We start from the raw sequence: 21,934 nt of genomic DNA on the forward strand, positions 1-21,934 counted from the left end.
TAAGAAATGAAAGAGGCCAAAGGTTTATATTCTACATAGAAACCTCAATTCTAAATGTCATAAATACTGTCTTCAAGAGAGTGGAAAGGTTCTGGGAGTGGCAAACATAAAATAGAATTGCCACTATACATCCAGGAAATGACTGGCTACTAATGTGGGAATTATTTCCAAATTGTCTATCTACAGTTGGACCATTGCTTTGTTAGAATAAAAATCAAAATCAGCCCAAAAAGAGGATAAAGATCAGGAGAAGATATAACATACAATTAAAACAGCTTCAGTCTGACCTGTTAAAATAAGCTAGTGAAGCTGATAAATTAAAAAAAAAAGAAAACATATTATAGATTATCATTATTTCCTACACTTTACCTAACAGAAAACCACAGCAAGAAAGCCAGGATAACCTTGGAACTAGTTCTATCTACAAACACTTGGTCTCTTTTCATGTGGACAGAAATGACAGCAAAGGACAGTAACTGTTTAGAATGTAAACTCATCGCAAAACATCACAGAGGATGATGCTGGAAATTTATCTGTAATATTGACCCATGAAACAGTGAGGGGCAGTGGAAGGAAAACTGGGTTTTCTGAAAACTTGCTGTGAGACCCAATTAAGTGAGATCATCCTGAAAGCATTGAAGCTGAAACTGGAAATATGATGAAAGAGTAAAAAAGCTCAATCAGTATTTCCGTAACAAACTACTTTATCAATAGATACTGGAAGGAACAAATATCTCAGTCCCTAATATACAAAAAGAAGAAATGGAATATTGCACATAAGAAGGCAAAGCTAAGAAGAACCACTGGACTAGACCAGATACACATATAGGAAATCTATGGTAGAGATATCATAATTTTGAGGGCATTGAGAGATTGATTCTGAAGACAGATGAAAGTGGAAAAGATACTAAACAACTGGGGAAAATAGCACAGATGGTATTTTTTTAAAGTGTTTAAAATGAAATCAATAACTACTGCTTTTCATTTCTACAAAATTTTATGCAAATAAACTATATATATATTGAGGGTATCTACAATAAACTTATGAAAAAGGAATAACAAGACTTTAGCATACTATATTCTATAATAAAGTACATTTTCACAATCACATGTTTGAGTGGAGCAGAGAATACAAGCTTCCACTGCACTTATTATTTGATTTTTTTTGAAAAAGCATTTTATTTAGCACAGCAAGAATTAGGCTTAAAGGTTTTCTTCCAACAAGGTGTCTCTCATGAATGTTTAGATCATGAAAGATTACTTGATGGATACAACAGTAGAGATAACTTTATTTGATCCTATGATCACTAATATAAAGTGAGGCATAGAACATGGAGACATTTATTTATTTTATTTTTTATTTTAGGCAATTGGGATTAAGTGACTTGCCCAGGGTCACACAGCTAGTGTCAAGTGTTTGGTCTGAGGCTGGATTTGAACTCAGGTCCTCCTGACTTCAGGGCCAGTGCTCTATCCACTGCCACCACCTAGCTGCCCCGATATGGAGACATTTATTGACCAAAGGTGTTTGCCACTGTCATTGCAGATGTCCAGTACATTGTCCAAATGGAAGGATTCCCTTTCCTTGAACAGCTTTCAGATGTTCCCATTTGTGGTTAACATTGTGCTGACTGCATCAAGCCCTGGAACATGGCAGAGCTTCCTAAATGAGATCTATTATTACTTACTTTCCTCTCCTGGCTCTGCTTCTGATTCTGGACTTCACCATCATTCCTCAGCTTCCTTCTCACCCTGTAAATTCATTCAGCACCTGTGGGCTCCTCATCCTGGCTGCCACCTTCTCACTCTAGAAAGGCCCAAAACAGCAGGCAAAAAGAAAGGCAATCTCTGCCCTCAAGAAGTTCATATTCTAATGGGGGAAGACAGTACATAAATGGGAGCCGAAAAGTGGGGAGTGGGGAAGTAGTAGCAAGTACTGGATGAGGGGAATGGTTCAGAGAGACGGAAGAAGGTTAAGGAGAGGAAAGAAGGATGGCTGTCAATCTGCAATATTTAGGTTAACATCTGTTGCCTCGGTCAAACAACACATATATTTTGAAAAAGTACTGCAGGTGAACAATGAGCTGGATTCAAAACTGAACAGGAGAAAGACAGTGGACTGAATTGTATGTGGGAAATTATGCATCACTTTCTATCATTCTGAGCCGCTTCCTGAAGCAAAAGCCCATCTTTTTGTTTAACAATGGTAATGCCAATACAAGCAGGAAAGCTTTGAGTAAGCTACAAGTTGATCTTAGTATATATTTAAAAAGAAAAGTGAATTGTAGAGACCTGCAGTTTCATTAACAATCCTCTTTTTTGTTTTACTATGTATATGCCCATTCTGTTTGGTGTTTGTTAAGGTCAGAATAAAAATAAAAATTATTTAAAAAAAAAAACAATGGTGTTACCTTATGACTCAATCATGGATCACAATCTCCACAAACCTCCAAAGAATAGAACCACAATCTCCAAAGAACGAAAATTGTAGGTGAAACAAAGGGAGCTGCATTGTGGGTACAAATAGATTCCAGGAGATTGTCTGTGGGAATAATTGTAAATAAAGTGGCATAAAAGACATTAGTCAGGAAATCTCTGATTGGGAAAGGGGTTGGTCAGTCATGTAGTGAGAACAGAGGATGACAGGCACAGTGCTGCGCTGGTACCCTAGTAATGTCAAAAGGCCTAGAGGAAGGTCGCCAGCATGTTGGGCCTGAAATCTGGTATGAAAGATGTATGGGATAACATGGACAAGGGCTGCACAGGAAGAGGTGGCCTGGCTAGGATGTAGGCTGAACCACGAGGGAGATCATGTAAACACTGACATAATGACATTTTATTCCCCATCCAACTTTTTTTTTTTTTAAATTTATTTATTTTTAGTTTTCAACATTTACTTCCATAAGATTTTGAGTTCCAAATTTTCCCCCCATCTTGCCCCTCCCCCCACCCCAAGATGGCATGCATTCTGAATACCCCTTCCCCTAGTCTGCCCTCTCTTCTATCTCTCCCTCGCTTCTCTTATCCCCTTCCCCTTCAATTTTCCTGTAGGGCAGGATAGATTTCTGTACCCCATTTCCTGTATTTCTTATTTCCTGGTTGCATGTGAAAACATTTTTTTTAAACATGTGGTTTTAAAACTTTGGGTTCCAAATTTTCTCCCTTCCTCCCTCCCTACCCACCCTCATTGAAAAGGCAAGCAACTCAATATAGGCTATACATGTGCAGTTATGCAAAACACTTCCATAGTAGACATGTTGTGAAAAACTAACTCTATTTCCCTTAATCCTATCCCACCCCACCCCCCATTTATTCTATTCTTTCTTTCAACCCTGTCCCTCCTCAGAAGTGTTTGCTTCTGGTTATCCCCTTTCCCAATCTGCCCTCCTCTCTGTCATTCCCCTGATCTCTTGTCCCCTTCTCCCTCTATTTTCCTGTAGGGTAAGACAGATTTCCATACCCAATTGAGTGTGTATGTTATTCCCTCCTTAAGTCAAATCCTATGAGAATAAGATTCACTCATTCCCTCTCACCTTCCCTGTTTCCCCTCCATTGTAAGAGCCTCTTTCTTGTTTTTTTTTGGTGAGATAATTTACCCCGTTCTGCCTCTCCCTTTCTCCTTCTCCTAATATAATCCTCTCACCCCTTAATTTTATTCTCCAGATATTACCCCTTCATCTTCAACTCACCCTGTGCCCTCTATCTCAATACATACATCTAATTTTTTCCCTCCAACTACCCTAATCCCCATCCAACTTCTTGCACACAAGTTTTCAGTGGTAAATGTTGTAGCCTCACATCCACAATGCAGCTTTCCATTACCCTTTGGATTATCCACAATTTTCATTCTTATAAGATTACTGTATTCCATAATTGGCAACCACCCAGTGTGTGTGAATATACGAAGTTGAAAGAATGTGTGAATATACAAAGGACCTCGAATTTCATTTCAGCAAGTATGGGAGGTCTCTTCCTAAGCTTAGCTCCTCTGAGACTTTGGGGCCCTAAAGCTGCTGAGATTGGTTTTTAAATTCCATTTTCCAGATAATATTGACTGAGAAAAATAGCTAAATTCCCCAGTAAGGCCTAAAGGAGGATCCATCTCCTATTATTAGAAAAGCAAAGCTCTGGGGGCTGGTAGATCATGTCTGGGAGGCAATTACACCAGGAAGGCCATATAAGGTATTTCTAGTCTCTGGGTGCCTCAGTGACCCTGGCCACTTCTTTGTACTCATCCTACATTGGCTACATCTGGGTTACTAACCTCTTAGTTGGCATGGGAGGAGGAAGTCTGGGCCAGGTGGGGTTCCTGGTGTTGTCCTGGGAGTTAAAAGTAGGAGCAAAAAGTTTCATTTGGGCTGGACTAGGGGCTAGGGGCTCCCATGATGTAAGAAATCTCTATGTCTCCCAATTCCTTCTTGCTCTCACCTCATTCTCTAGGCAGAGCAAGAGACAAAAGACCCATTTTCCTTTAACGTTGATGGATCTACAGGAAAAAAAAAATGGTTGAAGGCCATATTTGTTTTTTGAAATTGGAAGAGATGTGAAATATTCTCATCTATTTTTAAATTTAGGAGCAAATAAAATTAATATATTAGAAAATGCTGAAGTTCAAGATTAAGATTGGTTAAGAAAAAAGGTGAATGGAGATGAAGATTAAAAAAGAGACATATAAGAGAAAAAGAGAAAGACAAAAATAGACACAGGAAAAACAGCCAAAAGGAACATGTACTCATAGAAACAAACACAGAGACAATAAGTGACATTTATATAGCACATTAACACTTACTAACAACTCATTTGATCCTAACATCCCTGAGACGCAGGAATCTTCATTTTATAGACTGAGAAAATGAAGTGCAGAGACGTTCAATAAACTCACCCCAGGTTATACCTCTAGAATGAAGAGCCCAGATTGGAACCTACATCTTCTAACTACGAGTCCAGGGCTATTTCCACCACCCCACCCCTGTGCCTCAGACAGAGAGGAGACAAAGACAAAAGGTTATATAGAACAGTGTATAAAACAGACAGAAATTTATAAAAAGAGAGACACAGAGAGGAACTGGGATCCAGGCAGAGAAGGATGTAAAAATAGAAAGGCAAAGATCTAAGATGCTGCCACTGAAGTTGTGTTTTAATAGCCATAGGCATGAGTGGTCTCATCTTCCCTTAAATTTGATGAAATTAAATGGAGGGCCAGATCTGGACTTCTGCTCCATTTAGCCTCCGACACACACACACACACACACACACACACACACACACACACACACACACACACACACACACACACACACCCCTAGAGACAGCAGTTGTTCAGTCGTTTCAGTTGTGCCTATTCTTTGTGACTCCATTTGGGGGTCTTCTTGGCAAAGCTATTGGAGAGGTTTGCCATTTCCTTCTCCAGCTCATTTTCTAGATGAGGAAACTGAGGCAAGCAGAGTTAAATGACTTGCCCAGGGTCACATAGCTTACTTAAGTGCCTGAGGCTGGACTTGAACTTAGGTCTCCCTGACTGCAGGCTCTGGGCTCTATCCATTGCCACCACCTAGCTGCCCTAGAGATAGCAGTATAAACTGGCTAATGCTACACAAAGTAGTTTCTCTTTAGCCTGAGGTCATGGAGGTTCACCATTTCTACACAGAATTTCCTAACAGGAGATCAGGCAACCTGGTTTAATGGAAAGAGGAGTGGGAGTCAGGAGGCCAAAGTTCTCATCCTGACTCTGGGAGCTCTGCATGAGGTTAGTTAGGTGTGGCCCTCCTGGGATCTGGGAGAGAAGAGCATAAAGAGGCTTACCTGAGGAGGTTTCTGAAGTGTCTAAAAGGTTGTGAGACATGAGGAGCAAAACAGAGCAGCGTGATGGAGGGGGACCCAGGAGTGAATATCAGTGCCAAGAGAGCAGGCAAGGTCGAGGGGGCAAGGCCTCCTTGTTTGTGGTTGGGAGCAAGAGCTCACTCACTCTTCATTCTCTCAGAAGCCTGGCGACACCCCCCGGGCAGCTGTCACTTCTTGTTCTCTCTCTCCCTCCCTTTCCCCAAGGCAGCAAGCTCTCCCCCTACTCCCTTTCATCCCCGTAGCAGAGCGGGCCCACAGTAGGACACGACTCAGTGGGGAACTCCAGACTCTGGCTCTGCTCTGGGTGACCACCATGGTAATTACCTCGCCCGCACTGCAGGGTTCTGTCCACTGGAGGGACCTCTTGGATTAAACTCATTTGGTTACTTTAGGGATTACCTGCTATCCTGTTCAGACGTCAGGCCACGCACCAGTAGCAGCCAGTAGGACTAAACAGAAGGGTGGTAGAGCTAGCCCGAAGAAACATTATGAGGTTAGGGAATGTAGTTTTGGTCGCTCTCTCAGGTCCCCATTTAGCACTCCCTGTGGTTCCTGGCAGCCAGGAGTGGTTTCTATTCTATTGGCTTATGATGAAAATCACAGATCTAACAAACCCAGTCTAGCTGAAGGGCCAGGAATAATAGCCCATTAAGAATCTTCGGATTAGCCTGCTAAGAACTAGCAGGGTTCCTCCTGCCTCCGTGCCCTGATCCCACATAGACTCCAGTCAGTCATCCCTGCTCTTCCCAACCTAGGAAGAAGGTTGATAGTTGTTCAACCAGCCTCCCTAGCATCAGCCTTATCTATAGACAGACTAGGCAGCAGCTTACTGGAATGGTCTTAGGGCTTCCTGTCCCTCCAAATCCTCTCACCTCTTCCGATGGTGCCTAAAACTCCTTTCACCGTGGAGTGAGAGGTTCTGTCTCCTATGGGATTTGGCTTAAAGTGCATGTCCCAGTGACTGACATTTACCCACAGTCTGCAAAGGAAACAATCTTTGTCAGCAAACATTTAGTATGGTCCTACTATGTGCCAGGGATGGTGTAAAATGCTAGACATGGAAAAAAAAAAAAGGTCACAAGTTTCTGCTCTCAGGAGACTAAATCCAAAGTGCAGTTGCCTTCCTTGAAATCGGGACTGTCCAACAAATGGTCACAGCAGTAAGGCAAAGTGAATACTTCAGAGAACAGGTGGGAGGGAGGAGCCAGGGAAAGGAAGATGAGACCTTGGTGACCTCAGCTGCGGTAAAATTAATCGAAAGAGCACAATCAGACCCTGGTTCTCAACTCAGCCACTTACTGTTCAACCCATGCCAAATCATAACCTATGGACCTCAATTTTCTCATCTGTGAAGTAAAAATGTTTGTGCCTCCTACCTTAGGAGGATGAAATGAGAATAACGTATGTGAAACATTTTGTAAACTCCAAAACCTACATAAATGTCGCTGTTCTTCTTCCTCACTGACTCAGTGCATCAAAGGCTCACTATGGTTCCTGCCAAGGTGAACTCTCCACTTTGGTCTTCCTATGATTCTCCTTTTGAGAAGCCCTTCCCTCTATGTACCCAGGCCTTTCCATCTTCCACCTACATCCTGCTCAGGCCTCTGGTCACTACCCAGCTGCTGCAGCCCCCAGGGCTCTTCTCTGCAGACCAAGCCAGGCCTCTTTTCTTCCCTTTCCCGAAGCATGGCTGTGCTCTGCTCAACAGAGCATGAAGGCGTGCCCCCCAAGGGAAAGCAGAGGATGCTTCTGCAAAAATGTGGAGTTTTAAATTATGGAGAAGCTCTCTGTAGCACCCCCACTCGTGGGCAGCTTCAGGGGCCTCAATAAATAATTCACACCCTAAACCAGGCCTGTCTGTCGGTTGTGAGCACAGTTAAAGTAGGTCAAGAATCCTCCTCCTCCTCCTCGCTGGAACAAGGTGGGAGCTGTCCTCCCTCCTCCCCCCACTGAAGAGGGGAGGGTTTCTTAGATGAGATGTCCCCTACTTCATCTGGCTGAGGACTATAAGTACAGTTATCCCTTCCATGTCACAGCTTTCCCCATCATGGTTTTGATATATTATGGGTTCACATAAGAAATTAAATGGGAATTTTTTGGGAGTTTTGCAGAAGTCACAGAGGACTCACAAAGTCCAGAAGATGACACAGAAGTTTACAAACTCAGAAATGCATAAAATATGTACAGCACTGTTATGATATCAACATATTTTATCTTTTAATACCACCATGATTCAGACTTCATCTCTGGTACAAAGGGAAGGAAAATTTTTATGTGGATTTTCCAGGTGTTGGGGGCACCATACCCCTAATCCCTGGGATATGGAAGGATAACTGTACAGTGAGCTGTCGTGTGGGGGCTCCTCTCATTCTGGGTACTGGTATCACCACCACTATCCTGTCTCCTAGCATATGGAATGGATCTGGCAAGCCAGTTCATCTCCAAGTGTTGGAGGACCAGGGCATCTTGCCGGGTGGTGTCATCTGAAGGACCCTTGCTCAAAAGTATCTCCCTTACAGCCTGTGTACTAGGGCCACCGAGGTTCCATTATCATTCTCTAGGGTTTTTCCCCTGAATCCAGAGTTAAGATGCTATTAACAGCCATCATTTTCACTGGCAGCTAAGGTGTTCATAGGAAATTGTGAGATGGAATGGAAAATGAAACTAAGGCTTTGGATGGTTTGTCCCCTGCCAGGACTTAGGGAAGTGGGCTTCTCATCTGGAAGATTCGGGCTGCAAAGGATGGTCCCTTAGGGAGAGCAATGTTCTGTGGGAAAAACAAACAAATAAATAAATATTCCATGTGAGCGAGTCAACGAATCAACCATATCCACACCGTCCAACCCACAGGCTGTCTTCATCTGCCACTGCCGGCATAACTGGTCAAGCAGCTTGGATGGCATCTAAGGTGGTAGCAGTCGAGTGGGTCCAGCTTTTGTCAAAAGCATCGAGTCAGAATCTGCTTTCAGCCTTTTGTAACTCTTCCCTATGTATGTCAGTGTTGGTCCCACTCCTCAGATTTGGAAGCCCTCAGGCCTTCTTACTAGTCAAAATCTGCAATTAAGTGTAGGCAACTGAAAACCTTCCCTATGTTGTACAGAAGGGGATATGTCTATGTGAAATCCCTTCGGGGAAGGGTGTAAAGATGAGAAATAAAAAGGTGCCAAGTCCTTGGTACTTTTTGCAGAGGTATTTGCATTTCCAGGATTCTTGGGTAGGGTCAAATTTTGTCCCCTGGAAAGGAATTATAAGCTTTCATAGTGCAGGTGGTGCTGGGAAGACGGAAGGGCCTAAAAACCCTTAATCTTCAACCATCTGTAAGGCAACTTGTAAGATCAAGACATCCCTGACGGCCACTTCTGAGCTAAGCATCAGTGACTTGGGAAAGGCAGGTGGAAGGGGGTAGCCAGAGCATCGGTTTCTCCTCTTTTCTCTTCTCGAGGAAAGAGAGTAGAGTGAGGTCTCTGCAGAGAACCTCCCGGGAAGGAGTCAACTAATCTGGTCACACCTTTAGCAAGAGCTGGATAAAGAGAAGTCAGTCTCCCTCTAGAAGACATAGGGAGAAACTACTGGCAATGTCAAAAGGAGAAAGTAGAAAGAAGAAAGACAATACCCATAGTTCCCACCTTATAGGGTGGTCAGGAGCAAGTGAGATCAAGTTTGTCCAGCTTATAAAGGAGAGTGGAAAGTTGAATTTGGAGTCACAGAACCTGGGCTTGATTCCCAGTCTGTAATGTGGGCAAATCACTTACTTTCTCCAGGCCCGAGTTTCTTAATCTATAAAATAAAAGGGACAGACTAGATGGATTTAATTAAGGTCCCTTTCAGCTCCAAATCAATGAGCCTATGATGCTAAATGGCAACTATAATTAAGAAAGTGACAGAACAGGGGCAGCTAGGTGGTGCAGTGGACAGAGTTCCAGCCTTGGAGTCAGGAGGACCTGAGTTCAAATCAGGCTTCAGACACTTGATGCTTACTAGCTGTGACCCTGGGCAAGTCACTTAATCCTGATTGCCTCACCCAAAAAGAAAAAAAAAAAAGCGACAGGACAAATCACTGGGACAAAAACTGATATTTCCAAAGTCACTCTCCCCCCAACTTAAAAAAAAAAAACAAAAAACAAAAAAACAAAAACTAACCTGAGTCAAAACAAGTGAAAAATAAAACAAAAACCCATTTTTCCTATTTAGAGTTGTGGAGAGGGCCTTGTAGAACATCACCCTTAACCAACTTATTTTACAGGTGAGTAAACAAAAGCCTAACTGAAAAGGTGAAGGACATTCCCAGCTTCCCACAGCTACTAAGGGGAAAATCTGGGTTTCAAGGCCAAGTCTTCCAACAACTCAGTGCTGTGGATTTTGGAGTATGTTTTCTAACACTTTAATTAGAATTACTTGCCGAGTCAAATATTGAATGTGTAGCAATGCATAGTAAAAAGAGCACTGAACTAACTGAATTAACTAAATTAAGGTCACGACCTCATAGGGTTTCTGGTTTCAACCAGCCAGCCAGCATTTATTAAGCTCCTACTGTGTGGCAGGCACCAAGGAGGAAAAAGTCAAAAATGACCTATGTTCCCATCCAGCCCTCGATGTTGGCAATTCTAACCCGACAATGACAGTCACTCCACCTAAACATGCTACATATGGCCTCTGGGTCTCAGGAAGCAATAAAGAACATGGTGTAGGAAGAAGGGCTGAGTTAGGACAGGAAAGCAAGCATTTTTGCAGTGTCCAACTCAAGCAGAAATGGGGGCTGGCCACCGTCCACATAAGGATCTCGACAGGGCCCACACTGACTTAGAAAGCCGCGGGTTAACATTATCACATTCTCTCGTATGGTGATTTAGCTTGTTTTATCTCCCAATTACATTTCAATGTGGTTCCTCCCAATCCTGTGCACGTGACACCTCCGATTTCAGTGACCCGAGTCTTTTCCCCTTCCCTCCACCCCTCAAGAGGACAGTCTCTGTGGCAGCGGTGGTAGTTTGTACTCAAGGAGGCAGAGAAAGAGGTCAGAGGCCAGAGCAGTCACCTTGGATGATACTTTATTTTGCATTTCATATATTATCCAGTTTCACATTCTCATAGGATCAGCAATGATAATAGCAACCTATTCTCCAAAGTCTGAATACAAGCGAGACGGTAGGTAATAGGTAAAGCACTTCAGGACCAAGCAGTAATATGACATAAGCTCACAAAAACAAAATGAAATTGCACAATTTGTTTCCTTCATTTTTTTTTTTAAACTAATGCCTGACAAAAACGCTTATCGCCGAAGAACAGAATCTCCTTTCTTCAAGCTTCAAACTAAACATTAACTTATCTGACGGGGCTAACCATTTCTCTTTATTAATTGCACACAAACACACACATGAAAATCCTTTATGATGCATAAATATAGCCTTGTTACACATGGTACAAAAATACTTGCACTTTTTTGGTTGTTTGGAAGTTCAGAAAGGATGACAGCAACTGGCAAGATAGGGAAGGGCATGTGCTCCATCAGAAGGTGGAGGGGGGACACAGATTTATCTGACAACTGGTCTCTGGGGAGAGCCCATCAGAGGAGAAAGAGGAGGACCCTAAAGCAAAAGGTAAGAGAAAACCCAGTGCATCACTGGACAGGTAGGTCCTTAATTCTGCCCATCCTGGGAGAGCGGAAGAAGACTGGGAAGAGGAATCATTTCTCAGTTTAAAAGCCAAGTCTTCTCTTCACAGAAGCTAGAGATAATGGGGGGTGGGGAGGAGAGCACAGAGAGGGGGTGGGGAATGACGGACCAGCAAGTGGGCCAAAACCTGTTGCTATGGTGACACTAACGCTAGAACAAACTGTACACTCACACATACACAAGTTTAAATGTCTTAATTCATGCCAGAAAACATGCAAAATTAAATGTCTTGTTTCCTTTAAGCAGAGCTACAGAAACAAAACGATTTGGGCAGCAGAGGCCTGGAAACGGCTCTGTCCCACAGTTGGCCACAGCCCTGAGCCTCCTTGTCTCAGCCAAAAGACCCTGTGCCCCTCTAGCCAGGCCTTGGGAGAGCCTCTGGGGCAGGGTGGGAATGGCAGGTAAGAATAAAGGAAAGAAAAAATGGGACAGAGTCTGTTAAGTTGGTTTTATAATTCACAGTCTTTGGGGGGTAGGACAGATGGCAGCACCCCGTGAGGGCACCAATGCTGGTGCCCACCAAAATAATTTGCAAATTGACTCTATGGCTTTCTCCCCAGCTGGACGCTCCAGTGGGGACTCAGACTGGGGGGTTTCAAGCTGTTGTGGCAAGACCTGAGAAGGGAAATAGGTGGCAGTGAGTGGAGACTAGGATTACTAAAGACAACAAAAAAAAGTGGGGGCCACACCATGGCATCATAATAAGAGTATGTCTGGTTTATATGATAAGAAACGGGTAAGGCCCAAATAACAACAATAATAATGGCTAGTATTTATATCACACTTAAAAGGTTTGCAAAAAACTTTACAAGTATTTAACTCATTTTATCCTCAACAACCTTGGGAGGTAGGTGATTACATATCCCCATTTTACAGATAAGAAAACTGAGGCTAATGGAAGTGAAAGGACTTGCCCAGAGTCACACAGCTTAATAAATATCTGAGGCAGGATTTGAAATCTTTCTGACTCCAGGTCCAGCACTCTATCCACCTGAGCCACTTAACTGCACAATACTGACTGGCAACTCTAGTCGAGAGGCTCAGGGCCTAGGCCAGCTACTGGGGTTTGAAGGTTAAAGACTCCTTTCTTTTGCTAGAAGGCATGGAGAATTCCAGCCCATAGATCCTGAACACAAGGGAAGGGGAAGGCAGAAGAGGCTGCCACATCAGAGGTGGAGAGCATCCACTCATTAACCATCCAGTGAAATAAATACAGGTCAAGGGCAGCAGGGGTTCAACCAGGGCTTGGGACTGGGGAAGGGGAGGGGAGAGGAGGGAAGAAGGAAGCAAGAAGAGCATCATTCACCCTTGGGACTGGCACTTACTGAAGGACTAACAGAACTGACGTGATTTCCATCCTTGTTGCGTGGCTTCAGAGGGAGGATACCAGCGCATCTGTAAGAGAAACCACACTCAATGAGTGAGAAAACATCCAGCTAGGATCTATCAGGAAGAAAAAAGGGACATGAAGGAACCTGACTAGGCAAGCCGGGAGGACCTTTAATTAAATGTTCTCCAACATTGACTTATCTTGAGGAATGCGAGGGCTTAAAAAAAATGAACTTTATTAATGCCTCTTGTTTTTATATCAGTTGTTTCTGTATATGAATCTTCCCTCACCCATTTCCTTGTAAAAAGAAAGAGTCAAGCAAAAATAACAATGGTGATATATCTGCAATTTTTGAAGGTCCCCACTTTTTCACAGAGAGGAGAGAGGAACATTTCATCCTTTATTCTCTGATTTTTTTGAATTACTCATTTTATCCTTAATCTTTTTTTTTTTTAAGTCATGTGTCCACATTCTATTTCTCTCACAAGCTGGCAACATGCATTGCATGGGAGTTACAGTCCAGAACTGGGCCCCTCTAAGGGGAGAAGTCCAGAACTGGCTCGATTTGAGGGTACAGAGCTTAATTAATCTTCATCAACATAGTAACAGTTGTGTTTTCCTTTTGTCTTCATGTTTTACCATGCACACTGCTTTAGTTCATACAGATCTTTCCGAGTTTCTCTGAATCTCTCACCATCAATAGAGGACTTAACCTTCAAAAGATTAGGATCGGAGCAAGCTACAGAATGAACACAAGCCAGTTTAACTGAACTTCATTTAACTTACGAGAGTTACCTCAACTCTAAAAGGGAGAGAATCTTTGTCTTATTTATCTCACAGGGTAGCTGGAGACCAAATAAAGATTTAAAAAGCACTTTAGGAAAGAAAAAAAAGTTAAAAGTCATCATACAAATACAAGGAATTACTACTCTGATTTCATTTCCTCTAGGTCTTACTCCAAGATCAAAGACAGCAGTCTCATCTACTTAACTCATCATTTATTTATTTTTGCTTTTTAGTGAGGCAATTGGGGTTAAGTGACTTGCCCACGGTCACACAGCTAGTAAGTGTCAAATGTCTGAGGTCGAATTTGAACTCAGGTCCTCCTGACTCTAAGGCCAGAGCTCTATCCACTGCGCCACCTAACTGCCCCCTACTTAGCTCATTTTGCTGACTAGATCACCCTGATCTCAGCTAGCTGACTGGACAAATCCTCAGGACAGGAGTTCTGTTTTTTTAGGCAATCAGGGTTAAATGACTTGCCCTGAGGCTGGATTTGAACTCAGGTCTCTCCTGATTTCAGGTTGGTGCTCTATCCACCTAGCTGTCCCTTAGCTCAGGAGTTCTTAACCTGAAGTCCACGGACCCCCTTCTCTAGGTCCATCAACTTAAGATGGAGGAAAAAAATTACTTGTTTATTTTCACTAACCTGTAACTCAGAGGTTCTTAGTGTGGTCTGAGGACCACTGAAGGTCCCCCCCAGGTCAAAACTATTTTCATAATAATACTAAAATGTTTTCATTTCTAATACAATTAATATTGTAAAAGCTCTTTGGGGAATCCTCAATAATTTAAAAGCATAAAGGGATCCTAAGACCAAAAAAGCTTGAGAACCACTGCCATTAACTGAAATAGAGCTTTTCTTTCCATTATGAATACAGGTAACAAATCACAGCAGGATGAGCCTTTACTAGGCTGCTAAGGGGGTCTGTGACTCACAGAAGGTTAAGTATCCTGTTCTAAGGGATGGAGCTCCCAAGGTTTGGTCCTTGCCCGTGTGGTCACTAGGGAGGGCAGGTAGAGGGAGCTACATTACTGCTGTTTCTGCTCTCACTGCATCCCCCTTCCCCCAAACACAGACCTTGTCTGTGAAGACAAATGGCCACTCCCAAGAGGGTGGCAGCTTCTGAAATCCTCTTCTCCAGGGCTTAAGTAAAATTTGCCACAAGACCCCAGAGGCAGCTTCGGATTACACATACACATCCTCCCCTAGAAGGCCAGTCATGTAAGGGGCTGTTTCAGTTGCCAAGCAGCATTGCACAAAGAGACACCCAAGTTGATATACTGTGGTGGATCTCTGCCCCGGTCACAGAGAAGCCTGGCTTGGCTTTAAAGGAGAGAAGTTCTTTAATCTTCTTGTGTCATGGATGCTTTTGGTAGTCTGATGCAGTTTATGGACACATTCTCAGAATGTTTTTAAAATGCATCAAATAAAATACATAGTACAAAGGAAACCAAGTTCTATTGAAATAGTTATGAAACGAGAGGCCAGAAGCAGTGACTTGCTTGAGCTCTCCCCCAAACCCCTCCAAATAACTGTAAAAAATGACAGAGAGACGGACAGACACACAGGGGCACAGGGTGAGTTGAATATGAAGGGATGATATCTCAAAAAATAAAATTAAGGGGTGAGAGAGGATTGTACTGGGAGAAGGAAAAAGGGAGAGGTAGACTGGGATAAATTATCTCACATAAAATAGGCAAGATAAAGCTTTGACGGTGGAGGAGAAGAGGGGAGACGTGAGAGGGAATGAGTGAATCTTACTCTCATCAGATTTGGCTCAAGGAGGGAATAATACACACTTAACTGGGTATGGAAGTATATCTTACCCTACAGGAAAATGGGGGGGGGGGTGAAGGGATGAGAGAAAGGGGATGATAGAAGAGAGGGTAGATTAGGAGAGGGGGTAATCAGAAGCAAACACTTTTGAGGGACAGGGTCGAAGTAGAGAATAGAATAAATGGGGGGTGGGATAGGATGGAGGGAAATATAATTGGTCTTTCACAACATTACTATTATGGAAGTGTTTTACATGCCTCCACATTTATAACCTACATCAAATTGCTTGCCTTCTCAATGAGGGTGGGTGGGGAGGGAGGAAGGGAGAGAATTTGGAACTCAAAGTTTTAAAACTAATGTAAAAATTGTTTTTACATGCAACTGGGAAATCAGATATACAGGCAATGGGGTATAGAAATCTATCCTGCCCTACTGGAAAACAGAAGGGGAAGGGGATAAGAGAAAGGGAGGCTGTGATAGAAGGGAGGGCAGATTAGGAGAAAGAGCATTCAGAATGTATTCCATCTTGGGATGGAGGGAGAGGCGAGATGGGGAGAAAATTTGGAACTCAAAATCTCATGGAAGTGAATGTTGAAAACTAAAAATAAATAAATAGTTATGAAATCCTTTAAAAATAATAATAAAAGAAAGTTTACAGATCCCAGGATGAGAATCCCTTGCCCTAGAGGAAGAGAGGAAGAAATCCAGAGCCCTAGCTGAGGGAAGATCTTTAGACAGAATGCACCATGCCCCAAAGGAGAGGACTTTGTAGAACACAAGAACAGTAGGGAGAAAGCTGGACCACTCCCTAAACGCAGGTCAGACCGCCCTAGACATCTTCCCTGTAGCTACTTAAGCTCTGCCAGAAAAGTGGGGTGGGGAGAGAGGAAGGGGGAAACAGAGAAGGCGTAACAAAACTTTAGCCTATCCATCTGCTTTGTACAATGCAGCCCTCAATTACCCTCTTAACCTGAAACACCTGGCCCTGAGTGACTCAGCCCTAAAAGACAAGGATACTGGGACCTGACCTATACTGCCCTGGTTTCATTTAATTAAAATGCATTAGGCTGAGCCAATATAATAAAAATAACAATATTACCTAAATTAATTTATTTATTCAATGCTATACCAGACTACCCAAAGATTACTTTAGAGAGCTAGAAAAATATAAAATTCAAAGTGTCAAGAATCTCAAAGAAAATAATGAAAAAGTGGGAAAGAAGGAAACCGAGCAATACCAGATACTGAACCCCACTATAAAATAATCATGATGACTGGGTACTGGTTAAAAAGTAATGGGGTCAATCTGCAGAACAACTAAAACGTATTTGTTAAGTGACTACAATGTCCTAGGCACTGCACTAAGCACTGGGGATACAAAGAAAAGCAAAAGACAGTAGTCCCTGCCCTCAAGGAGGTCACATTCTAATGGGGGAAGCAATATGCAAACAACTATGAACAAACAAGTTATGTACAGGACAAATAGGAATCTTATCCAAGGAACAGCAAGCAGACTAGTGTTACAGGACTGACAAAAACTTGAGGGGTGATAAGGTGTAAGAACACTAGAAAGGGCTAGGTTATTAAGGGCTCTGCATACCAAACAGAAGTCTTGGGTCACACAGATTAGATACACAACATGCAAAAACAACTGAATCTTGTATCCTGGTGTTTGATAAGCCCAAAGCCCTCAACTACTGGGCGAAGAACTCACTATTTGATAAAGTCTGACAGAAACTAGATTCAGACCAACACCATATACCAAATTCCAGATGGAGTTAGGATGACATTGTAAACACATTAGAGGAGCAAGGAAGAAATTACCTTTCAGATCTATGGATACAGGGAACAGTTTGTGACCAAATAAGGGACAGAGAGGATCAGAAGAGATAAAATGAACAATTTTGATTACCTAAAATTAAAAAGTTTTCCCATAAACAAAACCAATGCAATAAAACTAGGAGAGAAACAAGGAGCTAAGGAAAAATTTTTGCAGCAAGTTTCTGCAATAAAGATCTAATTTCATATATTATATATATATATATACATACACACACATACATGTATGCATATATAACATGCACACACATAATATACATACACATATACACTTGTATTCTATGTGTAGAACCAATTCAAATTTATAAGAATAAGAGCCATTGCCCAATTGAAAATGATCAAAGGAGAACAGACAGTTGTCAAACTAAGAAATCCTAGCCATATGAGAAAATGTTTCCAATTACTAAAAATTAAAGAAAGGAAAATTAAAGCAACTCTGAAATTCTACCTCACACACACACATCAGATTGGTGAAGATGACAAAAAAACAAAAAATGCCATGTTAGGGGTGTGGTGAACAGGCCTGGCCATTCTGGAATGCAAATTGGAACTATGCCTCCCAGAAGTCACTAAACCGTGCGCTCTTCGACCCACTGATACCACTACTCAGCCTATATCCGAATGAGATCACAGAAAGAGGAAAAGCATCCACATCTACAAAAACTAACAGCTCTCTCTGCAGTGTCCAACAACTGGATCCTAACGAGCTGCCCATCAATTGGGGAATGGCTGAATAAAGTATATGGATATAATGGAATATTATTGAGTCATAAGAAATTATGAAGTGGACAGTTTCAGAGGAACCTGAGAGGGCTTACATGAACTAATGCAGAGTGAAGTCAGAAGAACCATTTATACAATAACAAATACTAGATATTTATTATCGTAAAGACAAACAACTTTGAAAGACTTAAGAACTCTGATCGGTGTAATGACCCAACCCCATTTCAGAGTACCAGGGAGGAAATACGTTGTCTGCCTGACAGAACGACAGACTTAAAATGCAGAATTAGACATACAATTTTTGACATAGCCAATGTGGGAATTTGGGGTTTTTTGTTTTTTTTTTTTACTGTATTTATGATAAGATATTCACTTTTCTATTCAGTGATTTGTAAAAGAGGGAAGCTAGGGGGTTCCCCCCCAAGGGGTGTGTGTGTGTAAAAATGAAAGGTCAGAAGGAATCACAGGTGAGCATGACATCTTTTAAAGTTACATGGTGAATTTATTGTATACTTGAAAAGCAAACCCTATAGAACAGATTCACAGTTTCATATACAATCTCCCTTGTCATTTCAACAATATGTATGGAAATGAGCATTTCATTTGGTGTTTGATAAGTATAGAATTCTTAAAATGCTAAAACAAAAACCAAAAACCAAAGAAGGCCAGTCTTTCAGAATTCTCACCCTGCCCACTGAAGTCTTCCTGTGCCACCTGAGGACCCATCAGCCACAGGTGTGGCTCTAAGTACCTAATTCACCATGGGGAGCCCAGGCCCTTCACAAGGACTGCCTGCCTCCAGACATGGCAGTTGTCTTACTTGGGCAGGCCTATAGCTGGGCCCAGGAAACTACCCTACGTCCATGAAGTCCCAGAACCACAGGCAGAAAACCCTCGCTCATGCCAGACAGGCCAACCACACAATCCTAACCCCAATACTCCGGAGACTTTTCCCTACTTCTCACCCTTATCCTCTATTTTCCATCCTTACTTCCACCCCCGTCCCAACATCTGGAATCTGTTCCTTCCCATCCTGACAGCTGTGTGGGAAGAAGAAACTCTACCCCCTCCCCCTTCGCTGAGCTACGGGATGCCCCTTGACCCTGGGGAACCATCTCAGCTGGAAGCAGGGATTGGATGCCAGAGTCGGTTTCACAAGAAGTGGATGCACAATGAAAACAGAGGCTGCAGCCAAATCAGGAAAGCCTCTTCTTTACCCAGCCTGGGGAGCACTCAAAAAAACTCCCTGTGGTAGCCATCTCCTACTTCAGCCTCCTTCCCTGGGTAGCCCCTGACAGTAGGCAAAGGAGTCCCTTGAGAAATGTGTTCCAGCACCACAAACTGGGGTACCTCCAGGACCATGGAGATGTCTTTGGTTCCCTCGGGGTTGGGGAGGTGAAGAGAAGAATCAAGAACCAGTGTCAGAGATAACTTGGTTTAACCTCTTCATTTTACAGAGGATGATACTAGAAGCCCACAGAGTTGTGGGTTCGAGCTGGACCCCAGAGAGGGATAATGATTTATCCAAGAACTTATAACTAATTATAGAACTAGAACCAAGCCTAGAACCCAGCTCAAGCTGCCTTGAAAGCAATAGTCTGTGCTTTCTCCCTTCCCCTTCCCTCCAGTCTATGAAGGGTGACTTCCTCGGTACATCACATACAGGCTGGAGGAATCCTCAATCCCAAATCTGAAAGTCTGGGATTGGACGGCCTTCTACGATGGCTCATCCAGGCTTGCACAAGTAGGCAGAGGCCTGGGAAGAATGCTTTGTAGTCACTCGTGTATCTCTCATACCCTTTTCTCTTATCCTAGCTCAGAGCACTAAGGAAAAGAAGACTCCAGCCTCAGACCCCCTGGGCCAGGATAGAGAAGAGGCATCTAGGTAGCATAGAGGATAAAGTGCTAGAGTCAGGAGACCCGAGTTCAAATCCATCCTCAGACACTACCAGATGTGTGACCTTTGGCAAGTCATTTACCTCTGTCTGTCTTAATTTCCTCAGCTATAGAATAGGGATAATAATAGCATCTACCTCCCAGGGTTGTTGTGAGGATTAAATGAGATAAGATTTGTAAGGCACTTAGCACAATGCTTTGCACATAGTAGGCACTGTATAAATATTAGCTCTTATCATTATTATTATTAGTGAAGACCAGAGCCCTCCCTGGGGAAGGAGGCAGACCAGACCCAACAAGGAACATTAACACGGTCACCTCAGAATTTAAAAAGTTTGCAGTTTAATTGGGATAAGGAGGAACACAAAACAAAGCTACTTCCCAACTCTGCTGGCAAGGACCCTGAATGAAAGGAGGACCCAAAAGAACTGAAGAGGGATAAAGGAAACACCATGAATACAATAATGTAAAGGGGAAAAAAATAGAAATTACATCATTACATGGAAAAAAAGAGTCTACACCATGAACACAATGATGTAAAGGGGAAAAAATAGAAAGACATTAATGCAATGATCCATTATGACTTCCAGGGAATTCACGACAGGTCAAGGACAAAAAGAAAGGCCCCATAAAACCAAAGTTTTTACAGCAGTGTTTTTTGTGGTTACAGAAAACTGGAGACGAAGGGTATGCCCATCAACTAGATGGTTAAACATACTGTATGTGAAGTAATGCAATGTGATTCTGCTGTAAAAAAAAAAAAAATGACTACAGAGAAGCATGAGAAGACACGTACGAATGGATAAAAAGTGAAGAAAGCAGAGGGAGGAAAAGGATATACAGAATGACTACAACAACCTAAACAAAAATAACAAAATCAAAACCAAATGCTTCAAATGATAATGATCATGCTTGGCTCCAAGAAGAGATATGATAAGATACTTCCTCCCTTCTCTCCTCCCCAGATTCGTTGACAAAGTAAGGAATCATGGGGATAGTATAGTATATATGGCAGACTTGTCTTTTGCTAAACTTTTCTTTTTTTGGAAGACACTGTAGATAGAAAGTGGGCCTCAGAGCCTAGAAGCCCCGAGTTCAAGTTCTGCCTTTAATACATATAGGTTGGGTGAACCAGAGCAGACTTAACCTCTCAGTGCTGCAGACAACTCTCTAATTCTATGAGCCGACTCATCCAGGAATTGTCTATACCAATAAGATCACAGGTCCAGTTACTATCTTTATTATAAGGGATGGCTCTCCAGAAGGATGCAATGGGAAATGTAAAACAAACAAAAAAATTTATTTCCTCCTCTTGGAGGAGACAGGTGATGGATAACAGGTGTGGAATGAAGTATATGTTGGAATACCATTATGTTGTTTCATTATGCTTAAATATGGAGATGAGGGCTCATTGGGAAATGACAGCGATAAAAGAAAAAAAGCATCAAAAAACATTTTATTTTAAGAGAAAGGCAGGATCTCTAGTCTGGATGACGTTTAAAGCTCCAGAGTGCCAATCATGACCTGAAAAATGGGACAGAAGGGGGAAGGATGCCTGGGCAACTGGGAGGCTACCCCACAAAGCATAACAAATTTGGCTTTTTCAATCAAGAAAGACAAGGCTAAACATTATTTTCAATGAAGAACCACCCAAGGAGGCAGTCCTGTTCAGTCATGACTACTTTCCCTACTTCTCTGACACAATATTAAAAATGAAACTGCAAAAGGATAAGAAAAACTATATTAAATGGATTAAACACTGGAAAGAGAATAAAATATACTTTGCAAATATAGTCACATACATAGAGAACTCAAGGGAAATCAACAACAAAAACTTCAATAAAGTCACAGAATGTGTTAAAACCTCCAGAAATAATATTCCTGACTTCGTAATAAAGAGCTAGAAGACAATAAAAAGATCCTATTTTCCAGCACTGACAAAAAAAATTACTGAACAGATACAGCTAAGATGGAATACTAAAACTGAGGAAAGAGCAGTGTGTGTGTTTGAGTGTGTTGAGTGTGAGGCAAGCGTGTAAGAGTGTGAGAGTGTGTGTGTGTGTGTGTGTGTGT

At 42.3% G+C, this 21,934-nt stretch overlaps 1 protein-coding gene across 2 annotated transcripts in view; it reads right to left on the reverse strand.

Moving 5' to 3' along the window:
• Window positions 1-8,107: 8,107 nt before the first annotated feature.
• The window catches only part of RBPMS2 (RNA binding protein, mRNA processing factor 2), a 62,464-nt gene continuing 48,637 nt past the window's right edge, over window positions 8,108-21,934 (reverse strand). The window contains exons 7-8 of one of the 2 annotated variants that reach the window (XM_027852126.1): window positions 12,839-12,908; window positions 8,108-8,608 (exon numbers count right to left, since the gene is read on the reverse strand). In XM_027852126.1, the coding sequence (XP_027707927.1) occupies window positions 12,846-12,908 (63 nt within the window). In that variant the 3' untranslated portion in view covers window positions 8,108-8,608; window positions 12,839-12,845. Of the gene's footprint in view, window positions 8,609-10,872; window positions 12,129-12,838; window positions 12,909-21,934 lie in introns of those variants that run through there. The other variant, XM_027852125.1, reaches the window with a different exon arrangement.

Source organism: Vombatus ursinus, unplaced genomic scaffold (assembly GCF_900497805.2).
Source record: "Vombatus ursinus unplaced genomic scaffold, bare-nosed wombat genome assembly UNPS02009205.1, whole genome shotgun sequence".
Lineage (NCBI taxonomy): Eukaryota > Metazoa > Chordata > Mammalia > Diprotodontia > Vombatidae > Vombatus > Vombatus ursinus.